Source organism: Geotrypetes seraphini, chromosome 16 (genome assembly GCF_902459505.1).
Source record: "Geotrypetes seraphini chromosome 16, aGeoSer1.1, whole genome shotgun sequence".
Classification (NCBI taxonomy): Eukaryota; Metazoa; Chordata; class Amphibia; order Gymnophiona; family Dermophiidae; genus Geotrypetes; species Geotrypetes seraphini.
Genome location: NC_047099.1, coordinates 17,768,635 through 17,781,836, shown reverse-complemented (window position 1 = coordinate 17,781,836; position 13,202 = coordinate 17,768,635). Strand labels below are relative to the sequence as shown.

Below are 13,202 nucleotides of genomic sequence, written 5' to 3'. Positions count from 1 at the left end.
TAGAACCAATGCCAGGAGGTTCTTCTTCACACAGAGGGTTGTGGACACATGGAACGCGCTCCCGGAGGAAGTGGTCGGGCAGAGTACGCTACGGGGATTCAAAGAGGGATTGGATGGATTCCTGAAGGATAGGGGGATTGAGGGATATAGATAAGGGTAGATAAGCGTATGGAAAGAGTAAAGATAAAAACAAGGGGGCTATAGAGCTAATCAAGATAGCATGACATGTCATGGACCTGATGGGCCGCCGCGGGTGCGGACTGCTGGGCACGATGGACCTTTGGTCTGACCCAGCGGAGGCAAATTCTTATGTTCTTATGTTCTTAAATTAGCTGACACCGATCGGATTAGAAGCAGGCAGGAGCGTGGAAAGTTCGTTCCTGCCTGCTGCTCCCCTAGACCATTAGGGATCAAATTTTTGGGGAGGCCACGGCCACTGTGCCTCCCCCCCTGTTCTGGTGCCTATGCTTAGGATTACCATATAGTTCCAGAAAAAGGAGGAGAGATTGAGACATCTGGGTTTTACTTTCACTGAAAGCAATGGAAGTAAAATCCAGATGTCTCGATGTATCCTCCTTTTTCTGGAATCATATAGTAACCCTTGCTATTCTTATGTTCTCTAAATATTGTCTCCTAAGCATAAAATTTAGTTCTGACATTTAGTTTTCTAAATCTATGAGCCTTGATCTGAAATTCTAGAGCCTAGCTGTACCAACGAGCCTCAGAACAAGAGCTACCAAGGCTAAAATAACCAAGGATGTGGCTGCTTTTAAATTTTTCCTCAACCTACATTCTCCCATGTTTCCATTTACCATTCATGCTTCTAAATTTAGGAGGGTAATAGCCTGAGTCAATTTTGAGGCTAAGCCTGTGCACATCCAGACACACATGAAAGGTGCAACAAAACTCTTTATTCAGAATCCTGAGCACTGTTACATCACAGGTTCAGGGAAAGGCCAAATATTGTTCATGACCAGTGACTGCCCCCCCCCCCTCCCTAACACAGGTTGCAACAGTCTTTCTCTAGTCCCTCTGCTTCCCCTGGCTTCTACTCAGTCCACATCTAGGGAAGATCTAGCTTCACACACAGACTTGCCTTCATCCTTTCACACTTAACATCACAATCTTCAATAATTAACAGGTGCCTCAACTTGCAAGTGTTCCTCATAGTCCCCTGAGGGCCACTGTGCTTCATAGGACTCCTCCTCAACCCAAAGCTAAAGAAATTGTCTCCTTCTGGAGAGCTCTTGTCTTAGGGCTTCTCTCTGGGCAGTCTCTCGCTGTGGGACCTTCTGGGCTGACTCCACTCTAGGGTATATGAACTTCTTGCTTGAGTTCCTCCCCATGACTCAGCAGGGTTGCTCCACCTACTCTAAGATTGCTTATTCTTCCACTCTATGAGCTAGCACCCCCTGCTGTGTAATGGAGTAATTGCAGAATCAGTGAGCGAGTACCCCTCACTTCCTCACAAGGAGTTTAATTAACTTTTGAGCATAAATTGAAGCAAATTTTCAGAGAGGCTAGTTTAAGAGCATCTTCCTACAAGGAAAGAGAATGGAATCAAAGCAAAACTTAGCTGTCGGCTAAGGCTTGTGTCAGACAGACTTTTAACCAAATAGATCTCGGTTGGACTCAAAAGCAATTCCATTAGATGAAAATGATGTTCTCTTCTCTGAAATTGGTAAATATAGATCAATATTGCATATGTTATATTAAATTATATCACATTTTATCTTGGAGGGCAGACTGGACAGACCTTGCCATCATCTAATATGTTAGCACATTACTTTATCTTAGGGGCACTTTCACTAAGCTGTTTAATACCTAATACATGGTGCCCTAATGTATAGTAAATTTTTTTGAAGGGCATGTCAGAGACAGTGTGTGGACATTCTTGTGCTTACCAGTTAGAGTATCTACATTACCATGTGCTGACTGGTTAACACACAGTTACTGGTGAATTCTGTGTAGGTCACCCCAAGTTAGGCACTAGGATGATCCAAGCAAAGTACAAATCTTATAAAAACTGTTCTGTGAATAATAGATTAGCACATATTCAATGCCAGTGGTAGTGAGGGAAACTGGTGTTGGGAGTGGTGGTGCCCAGCATCCGTCCCATGGGGGTGGGGTGGGTTTCTTTAATGCAATCTCCTGCCCCCCCCCCTCTTCAAATCTTCTAATCTTTACCAGCAGCATACAGGAACACCTACCTGCTGCTTGCGCCAGCTGTGTCTGTTTTCTTAGCTCAGAACAGAACAAGTCATTTCTATACTGCATAGCCGATAAGTTTGATGTGGTTTACAAAATTAAACAAATAAGAACATAAGAATTGCCGCTGCTGGGTCAGACCAGTGGACCATCAGGCCCAGTAGTCCGCTCATGCGGCAGCCCTCTGGTCAAAGACCAGCGCCCTAACTGATACTAGCCCTACCAGCGTACGTCCTTGTTCAGCAGGAGCTTGTCTAAAGAAAATTGATTAATTTGCAAACAAATCTGTCTTCCGTTGCTTTCGGAAATGATTGTAAGACATGTAACTCAATAACAAAGGTTTCAATTCCTTGTCCCAGAAAGCCGCCTGATAAGAAAGCAAAGATTGGTGGTATTTTGTGTAACGACAGCCTTTGACAGATAGAAAAGTAAAAAGGCGGTGTGAATCTGTGAATGCTTGGATTGAGTAAAGGAAAATAATTTGGATAAGTAAGTGGGCACCATGCTGAAGAAGACTTTGTAACAAAGGCAACCGAATTTAAATTTAATTTGAGCCTCCACAGGAAGCCAGTGCAATTCTTGATAGTAAGGACTCGCATGATCGAACCTTTCCAATCCATAGATCTGGTGAACCGCAGCCTAGATAGATTCTTTTGAGGACCTGCCAAATATACTATGTTGCAATAGTCTAGTTGGCTCAACACCAACGACTGAACCAGTAGTTTGAACAATGTGATGGCCAAGAAAAAGGAAGTGATTGATATCAGAGGAAGGGCTGGGACTGGTGTGAGCAGCGGAGAAGAGTTCACGCTCACTACAAAGACAAAAAGACTTGAAGAGGTATGGGGAAGGAATGCATTTAAGAGATCTTCCCTGGGGTGGAGGGGAGATGCCAACTTATTTGCCAAGATGGCTCACAGGTTGATCCTTCCCCCTTTGCCCCCATCTCTATGCCACTGGTGTAGATGCTTGTACCCAACTAATAAATGAAAATTTGGGCTTTACAACTGTGGTACAAATGGCCTTAGGTCACAGAAAAGATATGCATAGGTCTGTGCAAAAGCCATTTTTTACTGCATTATTGTAAATGGTCCTCTTGATTAAGCTAACCCCCTAAAATAACTCCTCTATGTTCTCCTATCATGAAATGTTGGTTTAGAGTGTTTTCCTCCAAGTACAAGGTCACTGGAGCCAGGAGAAAAAAAGAATTCAAAACAGGTATTAGAGCAAAACATGTTTAGAGCTGCTTTCTCTCTCATGAATTTGCTGAAAGTTTTATTTCCAGTTCACAAGAGATATGATAAAATGTGCTCTTTTGGTGTGGACTTTATTGTCCTTATCTGTCCTGCAATTAGATTTCCACAGAGACAAAGGATGTGGCTACTTATAGCAGTTGCATGAAATTCACATCCATTTGGACTACTGGAAGACTCCCAGGCTTCATACCATCTGGCAACTGACAACGTATTTAAAATATAGGGCTCCTTTTACTAGGGTGCGCTAGTGTTTTTAGCGCGCGCTGCAGATTAGCGTACTCTGCCTCCCCCCCGCCCTACGCACCAAGAACTAACGCCAGCTCAATGGTGGCATTAGCGTCTAGCGTGTGCGCTAAAACCGCTAGTGCAGCTTAGTAAAAGGAGCCCATAGTCTCTGCATTTTTCTGCTCAGACAACTTGTGCATCATTCAAGACTATTAGATGATAAGACAGTGACTGCAGTCTTAAGAGGAAAATGATTCTGCATCTTATGTTACTGTTGTTGAGTGGGGACTTCTTGTTGCTTTCTGCATCAAATCCAAGCATCCGAATTCAGAAACTTAGTTCGGTTTGTTCTCCTGAAGTTCATAGAGCTAATATCTACCTCAAAAAAGGGGACATACTCTTGGGTGGGATAATTCAGATGACTCATCATACCTACTCAAGTATCATAATGGAAAAACCACTAACAACTGCACACCATATATGCCTACCGTAAGTACTTTTATGACTTTACTTGTTTCTTAGTAGGTAAGATTAAAAAGAATTAGTTTTAGGCAGCTCCTGCCTCAGTGACCTGAGATGGTGAGTGACAGGAATCCATGAACTGAACAATTATCATTTATTTCTTCCATTTATGTGTCATACATACCTATACAAGCTCTAGGCGACATTACAGAGGAAGGGGTTAGAAGAGGGTAGGGAGGACTATGGTGGGCAGGAAGGAGTGGAGAGGAGAGGAGAGGAAAGAAGCATGTCGAATATTTCATAAAAATCCATAACTTTACAGATAGGAGCATCTAAATAAATTAAAGTAATATGTAAAAAAGAATAGAAGGAAGGAACCGTTCAACAATAGAATTCAGTTAATAAAATAAGAATAGGGGTAAAAACAATGGAATAAAATTTTAAATAATTCATAAACTGGAAGAAAAAATTGAAAACCATAATCAAATAAGTCTGGCAGAAGTCCAGTTTCCTGAAGCAGCTCTGTTGCCCCAGCATATTTTAAATAATCCCAACGGCAAAAGTCCAGATGGGACAGATATCAGCTCGGGCTTTCCAGCTGATATCTTCCAGGCAGAAAATGCAGAGAGATAGAACAATCCAGCACCGGGCCGCACTGCTCTCGGTTTGCTATGGAAGTTTTCCCTAAGACATGTAGATTTCTAATATTAGATTGAACAGGGTCAGAAAAGAGTATAGCATAACATTTTATTTGTATACGTGATATGCCGTGGAGTTTGATGCGGTTAACAAAAATTGACTAGAGACTGTATATAATCGGTGTAGATACAAATACAAGCAGCCTACGAAACGACAAGATCTGCAAAGGTTACATAGGCAGATCAGGGAGAGATCATGGAGGGGAGAGAAAAAAGGTCTTAGAGGATTCATGTGACAAAGTGAACCTTATCTTTTAAGGTGGTGTGTCTAAACTGGATTGCTTTGCATATATAAAACCAAACATGAACCTCTCATAAACCAGTGCAATATGGCCATGAGCTTAATAATGTGGTATAGTGGTTAGACAATACACCACACAAAATATATTCAGAAAACCCCCACTATATCTGAGGTAAATCCAGACAGTTTCCTATTTCTTTAAACGGAGAAAAGACCTCAATTCTTTCCAGGGATTATTGTCACTTGGAAAAACTCTATGTTGGCTGTATTATACAGCTACATAGGAAAAAAACATCCTTGGTTACAAAAACTCCGTATGAAAACCATTATGAAAAACTAATATAGTCTTTCAATAGTATTCCTTAAATAGTATGCTCGTTTAAAAATCAATCACAGTTCACAGGAAAACTTATCTTCAAAAGTGCTCTATCTTAGCAGTCCACGTTACTCTCCCAGTACTGTTGACACTCTATATTTTTTCTCCCAGGCAATAGAGTGTCAGCAGTACTGGGAGAATTACTTGGACTGCTAAGATTCAAAGCACGTTCCAATTTTTGGGAAGTCTGCTAAAGTCGTCTAAAGTTGAACTGCATAATTAAAGCACTTGTTATCCAGGTATTCGAAAATAGATTCTGTCACATACTTCTTGTTCTGAAAAACAAAATTTGGATATTGTCCCAGATGGTCCTGCGTATTAGGAAAATGGTCAAAAGTGTTGTTTGCAAGGTCAGTCATCATTAGTTCAAATTTGCTCTTGTAGAATGAAACTGTATTCATCATCTTGCCAATGAATTTGTTTTTACCTTGTAGTTCAAGGTTCATATCACTTAGTTCACCTGTAAAGTCAGCGAGAAATGTCAGATCACATAACCACTCCTCATCTTCCAACTCTGCTTGGTCATCTCCCCTCTCCTTTAAAAAACTTCTTATTTCATTCAGCAAATCATGAAATCTTTGCAAAAATTTGTGCCTACTTAGCCACCTTACATCTGTGTGCAAAATGATTTCCACTGCCCCTTCATCAAGAGTAAGATTAAAAAGCCGTCTTTGATGTGATCTTCCATGAACTGAATTTACAGTTTTGAAAGTGATGTCCATGACAGTCTTTGTATTGAGTCTCTTGCTTGCCAAAACTTGCTGGTGAATGATGCAGTGGTAAGAAAGGAAATCTGGGAAGTCGTCATGCTGTCTCCAGGTTAGAGAGGGGTCTGGGGGGTTTGGATGGGGTCAGAGGAGTCCTAGTGGGGGGGCCAGGTGGGGATGGAGTGGGGTCTGGGGGGTGGGCTGGGCAGTCCAGCAGGAGTTTGAGGGGAGTTTCTCCGGCAGGAGAGATTGGGCATCCCTCCTACTGGTGAAGTTGGGATCATGCAGGGAGCTCAGGCGGGGGGGGGGGGGGGGGGGGGGGGGAGCGTCCAGCAAGACATCTGCCAGTGAAGTTGGGATCACACGGGGAATTGGGCATCATTGCTGCCGGTGAAGAGCACGATTGTGTTTGGGGGGGGGGTGGCAGGAGAGATTGGGCATCCCTCCTACTGGTGAAGTTGGGATCATGCAGGGAGCTCAGGCGGGGGGGGGGGGAGCGTCCAGCAAGACATCTGCCAGTGAAGTTGGGATCACACGGGGAATTGGGCATCATTGCTGCCGGTGAAGAGCACGATTGTGTTTGGGGGGGGTGGCAGGAGAGATTGGGCATCCCTTCTACTGGTGAAGTTGGGATCATGCAGGGAGCTCAGGCGGGGGGGGGGGGGAGTGTCCAGCAAGACATCTGCCAGTGAAGTTGGGATCACACGGGGAATTGGGCATCATTGCTGCCGGTGAAGAGCACGATTGTGTTTGGGGGGGGGTGGCAGGAGAGATTGGACATCTCTCCTGCCATGATCATTACAGGTGCAGGGGGATGGGTTGCCTGGGCTGCAGAACTGATCGTGGCTGCCGCGATCAGCTCAGCAGCCCGATTCGGATCTTATACCTGTTTTGACTTTGCCTATGGGCGTGGCTACGTGTTAGGCGCCTTTTTACAGAATCACTTCTCTTAAGCGAACTTAAGCACTCGCATAGGCGCTTAACTTTTAGTCATGCCTAGAGCTGGCCTATTTAATGGGTGCCTCCAAAATAGGTGCCACTCAGCGTGATTCACTAAACAGCACCCGATTTTACTTGAATCACGCTGAACAGTGTCTACGTCGGCACCTAACTTTTGGGCGCTTCTTATAGAATTTACCCTGTAATGTTATTTTCCTTCTTTAAAAATGGAAGACAGATTGTAATATTATCCGCATAGATAATATCATACATTTTCTTCCATACTGCAAGTTTAAACAAGGATTCAATGTAGTTTGCAACAAGATTTCTACTAGGATTCAATGCGGTTTACAACAAGATATCATCTAAGAAATATCCCAGTGATGACATCAGTACATTAAAAAGTTTTGGAGAAAATGATGAGCCCTTTTAACGTACAGTATGAAGTGGGGGAAAACTAGCTATTATGCAGGAAATCGTTACAGCAGGTTCAAGCTACATAGACATCCACTATGAAAAATATTTTAGGTGTGGATATGAAATTAGAGAAAACTGAAAACTATATAAACAGTGTAAATGTAAGATTTGTGAATTTTCATAGAGATAAAAAGACCTCTTTGTAGGAAATGATTCATCAGTATTTTCTGGAAGTTCTTCAGTGGACAGAGAAGAAACACCATACTTTCATAATGTTTATTATCTTCCATCTAAGAGAGGGGAGGATAGGTGAAATTTAGGAGAATTAAAAGTGTTGTTATTTCCTGCTTTATTACATGAGCTATTACATGAGCTACAAAAACAACGTAGGTGATTTTTGTTGTTAAGACACAGAGTCCTTCAGCCTATTAAGTATGTAATTTTGGATCCGACGCATTTGACATTTTTTCTAGCTGTTTAAAGAATTTGCTGGAGCCTCCTCAAGGACGGATTGAGGGACATTTGAGAAGTAATTTAGTTACTCCTTCCATGCAATTGCATGCCGCTTGTTTCCTCTTTTTAAAATCTTTTAACATCTAATTTTGCCTTTCCTAAAGGTTTTTGGATTTCCTTATAATGGACTTGAACTGGTGGGAGGAGATTAAATAGCTTTTGCAGAAATGATTTCCTGTTTCCACTACATTTTAACTTCTTACGTTTTTTTCTTTCTCCTTACTAAATTTTCTAAACAAGTGTTATTTACTTGTTTCATTTGTTTGAAATGCTTATAAATTAAAAATAAAATAAAAAATAGAGCCAGAGCTAAGGATAATGGTGAATCTGTTTTTCTCTCAATTTAAATACTGTACATACTTGAATCACAAAATTATCAAACACCTGAATATATATTAAATATACCATAACTTTGCTTACAGATTAAATCTTCAATACTATCGGCATTTTTTGGCTTTTTATTATGCTATTGAGGAGATCAACCAAAATCCTGAGATATTGCCTAACATCACGCTGGGCTTCCATATAGCTGACTCATGTACTGAGGCAATTATTTCACTGTGTGGAGCCTTGATCACCTTATCAGGGGAAAAGGACCCCATTCCTGGATACAGCTGTTATCAGCAGGGTCAGTTGGCTGGTGTGATTGGAAGCCTCTCTTCAGCGACAACATATGCAATATCAAAACTCACAGGGCTGTATAGATACCCTCAGGTACAGGAAGAATGTCTCTCCATTTATTCCTCTAGAGTTTGCTGTCTTTTCCCTGTTCTGGTAATTTGGGGGTTTATTGGTTTGCTGAGATTGGATTTGCCGCACTGATTTACCACTTTGGAACAGAACCATTTTAAATCTCCACAGAACTCTTGTAAGACACATTTTGAGGAGAACATTCCTGGGATGACACATAGATCAAGACAGCAGATAAAAGACCATGGGGGTGATTTTCAAAGCAGTTTAAGTGGGCAGAAAGCTCACCTGCCCGCTTAAATCGCTTCTCACTGCCTAAGTGGGGATTTTTAGCAGAACCTAAGTGGAGAGTACCACTGAATATCCCCTCAGACCTCACAATTATAAAGTAGGTAAGTCAGAGGTAGCACTGGGTAGGAGCATGCCAGTGCCAGCACCCACATTTCTGACCGGCCTAATTTAGGTCAGCTCAAAAACTGTCCTAAATCAGACAGCTTAACTATGTGAGTGCTGTCATTGAATATCAGGCCCAAAAGACAAAGGCCTCAAAATAACATCCTACCCATAATTAAATCTTCATAGAATGAGTGGATAAAAAGACGATCAAATAAATTATTACCTAATGGTGTTTCTGAGTATCTCCTTATAATCACTAAAAAATTTTAGTTTTTACTGATAGATTCTAACTTCACCAAAAATTTATTTCAATTTCTCCACAAACACCTTTAACACTACAAATTCACATCTTATATTAGGGTGTGAGCATATTATCATAGGAAGTCACATCTAGATATCATTTCAAGTCTACACCCTGCAACCTTATTTCTTAATCATATATGTTCACTCCCCCTTCCAAGCCAAGGACCCTTGAACGTGTTAAGTGCCCTTCCAGCTGAGGTTAGAAGAAAACAGAAAGAGAAATGTGAAAGTTTAAAATCGCCCGGAAAAGATCTGTTGTGGATTGAAATGCCCATGCACAAGAGGGTGTCGGGAGTGTGTAATATACATTAGCGCTGACTGTGGTTTGATCCACTTAAGATAAGTGTTGCCCTTTTTTTGGGAATGTTCAGTTCTGTTATGGTATATCTGTTCCTATGAGTAGACTTGTTAATACTGTAATGGTATTAACTATCAGGGATTGGTAATGTAATTCGTTTGTTGGAGAGGTTTTTTTGTGCAACAGAGCTGTTAATGGTAGGGACTAGGGTTTAGGCTTTATTCATGAGTACTTTAGAATGGATTGGAAGGGGGAGTGAGCATATATGATTAAGACTTGAAATGATATCTAGACCATAAGAGGTCCTATGATCTGACTTCCTATGATATTATGATATGCTCACACCCTATTAAAAGAAATATGTTTGTTGGGAGTAGTATGTGAATTTGTAGTGTTAAAGGTGTTTATGGAGAAATTTAAATAAATATTTTTTGGGGTGAAGTTAGAAACTACCTGTAAAAAAAGAAAACATTTGTGATTATAAGGAGATACTCAGAAACACCATTAGGTATTAATTTATTTGATCATCTTTTTACCCACTCGTTCTACGAGAATTGAATATCGGGCCGGCATCTGCATAACCCCAAAATAAAACACCCTACTCCTACCCCCAATCACCCCTCCTTGGCTCCTCCTCCCCTCCCCCAGCCTGTGACAACAACCCACCCAGAAAGCCCCCCTCCCCACCTGCCAATGTCCAGGTAGGCCCCTTGGGCCTACCTATCTCTTTGGAGTAGAGAGTTGTGCGGGGATAGAAATCCCACCCATCCTGCCCATCCCCACCAGGATCCTCTCCGTCCCCATCTGTCCCCGCTAGGATCTTCTTCGTCCCCATCCGTCCCTGTCAGGATCTTCATCCTCACCCATCCCCGCAAGGAATTACCTCTATCCCCGCCCGTCCCCATAAAAGCAGCAATTACTTCTGACAAGATCATCAATTCCACAGTTTCTTTTGTGTTTGTGCTGCTGTTTTCCTTGTGGAATCTCTTTGGTGGAACCCTTTTTTTGTTTTCTGTTCAGTTAATTAACTTATAAACCCCCTCTTTTACTAAGGCTGATGTGTCCATTATATTATATGGACAAACCCTGCTTCTAAAGCCTTCCATCCCCGTGGGAGTCTCGTTTGCTAGAGGGGGTCCCCGTCGGAGTCCCGTGGGCCTGAGGGGGGTCCCCGTGGGAGTCCCATGGGTTAGGTGGGATTCCCGCAATTCCCGTTCCCGTGCAGACCTCTACTTTGGAGGTCCAGCAGGGACACAGCTCCCCTCACTCCTGCCTCTTGGGGCAGCACATCAAAATCATTGCTGTGACCTCTCACGGCAGCTTGCGATAATAGTTCTTGATATCACACGTTTATAAATTTTATGCACTATCATTTTTATTTTTTATTTTTCTGCTTGTCAGCTTCCCAGGGATATTTCAGAAGCTGACGTAAAACAAGTCTTGCCTTCCACATTTATGCCCTTGATCTTAGATGTGAGACTATTTCATTAACATGACTGCTCGGTTCCAGTTGAAAATCATGCTGCAACAGACAAAGTGTCAGAGACAAGAGCAAAATCAATGAAAGAGCGGCAGCTCCTTTTTTTTACATATTGTATTTTAATCACAGATCAGTTACGGAGCAATGGATCTACTCTTTAATAACCGAATTGAATTCCCATCCTTTTATCGCACTGTCCCAAATGATCGTTCTCAGTATCAGGGTTTGATTCAGCTCCTGAACTTCTTCAGATGGAACTGGGTGGGGATTCTCACTTCGAATGACGAAGGTGATCAGAGAAACTGTGAAGAACTAAAGAGGGAAATAATCAGGAGTGGCAGCTGTGTAGCTTTTATGGAAGTGATACCCCGCATTTTTTATGTTCCAGAGCAACAGCACACCAGACATAGACAGATTATTAAAATGGTCAACAACTCATTGGCCAATGTGGTTATTCTCTACAGCACTGCCAGTTACTTGGCATTAGAATTCAGCATATTTGATGACTGGCGTAAAATCGTCAACAAAGTGTGGATCATCTCTGCTGCTATCTCTTCCCTTCTCAACCTAAATACTCCAGATGCGGTTTCGTATTGTTTCATATTCAATGGTTCTCTGGCATTCAGCATTTCTAAGGGAGAGATCCCAGGATTCAAGGATTTCCTTTACAGTATCCATCCATCCACTTTCCCAGAACCTTCCTTCCTGGAGTCTCTCTGGAAGAACGCATTCATCAGTTGTGAGGAATGCACAGGAAAGGAGATGCTGTCGAACCTCTCACATTCACAGTTTGATGTAGATAATTTTCAGTTCACTTATAGTCTGTACACTTCGGTCTATGTCCTGGCTCATGCTTTGCACAACATGTACACAGCTAAGATCCAATCCGGAGGGGATCTAAAAGTGGAATTCCAGCCATGGCAGGTAAAGGATCATGTCTGATTGACTAGTATTTCCTGTACTGTAATATCCCTTAGTTCTGCTTCACTAAGACATTTCGGGCCAAATTCTATAAATGGCATCCCTATTGTAGGTAGCGATAGACGTCCTGCTGCTGTCTAAGCAGCCAATTGGAACACACATTATCTAAAATAAAACAATCCGAGGCAGGCCGCCTACACTGTAGCCATCTGTCATGGGTGCAGAGAAGTGCCCAGGAATGCTTAGGCTTGCCCAAGGCTGGGTATAGGTATGGTGTCACCTGGAAGTGGGAGTGGCCTTAGGGATAAAGCCAATCAGAGTCTTAGGCCACTCCCAGTGCATCCCAGAATGCACTGGGAAGGAGACCTAAGAATCCAGTTGGCCCAGGTGCCTGAAGCCCTTCCTATGGGTGGGGTTTTAGGCACTTGAGCCAAACAGGGCCTTAGGCCCCTCCCCGGTGCATCCCAGGATGCACTAGGAAGGGGAAGGCCAACCATTCTGAAGAGGTGGGCCTGCTGGCCAGAGGAAGTAGGCAACCATCCAGTCGGCCTTGCAGATAAAGGTATGTGGGTTCAATTGGGCTTTGGGGGGGTCAGGGTTTCAGGGGGTGGGGGGTTATATGTTTGTGGTATGCTGTCAGGAGGGAGTGGGCATCCCTCCTGTCGGGGATGTTGGGAGGTGCTGGCAGGAGGGAGTGGGCATCCCTCCTACCACAGATAGTGTATGTGGGGGATTTCACGGGTGGCGGTGGGAGGGAGTAGGCATCCCTACTACCAACCGATTTACGGTGAGGTTCGGGGGCTTCCTGCCACTGCCACTCAGCAGATCACAGCAGGGATATTTTCTTTCTGCAATCAACTCAGCCGCAATGTGATTCTCTAAATGACACCTGTGACATGGATGCCAGATAGAGAATTGGGTAGTTAGGTGGGGTTAGGTGTCTGTCTGTTAGGACAGATTCAATTCTGTATAGTAGTGGTCCCCAACCCTGTCCTGGAGGACCACCAGGCCAATCGGGTTTTCAGGCTAGCCCTAATGAATATGCATGATAGAGATTTGCATTTAATGGAAA

General features: G+C 42.9%; 1 protein-coding gene across 1 annotated transcript in view; it reads left to right on the top strand.

The window, feature by feature from the left end:
- Positions 1–13,202, top strand: part of LOC117349755 (vomeronasal type-2 receptor 26-like) — a 53,915-nt gene that overhangs the window by 24,975 nt on the left and 15,738 nt on the right. Inside the window, exons 3-4 of the mRNA XM_033923346.1 lie at positions 8,465–8,756; positions 11,339–12,133. Coding sequence (XP_033779237.1) covers positions 8,465–8,756; positions 11,339–12,133 — 1,087 coding nt within the window. The remainder of the gene's footprint in view (positions 1–8,464; positions 8,757–11,338; positions 12,134–13,202) is intronic.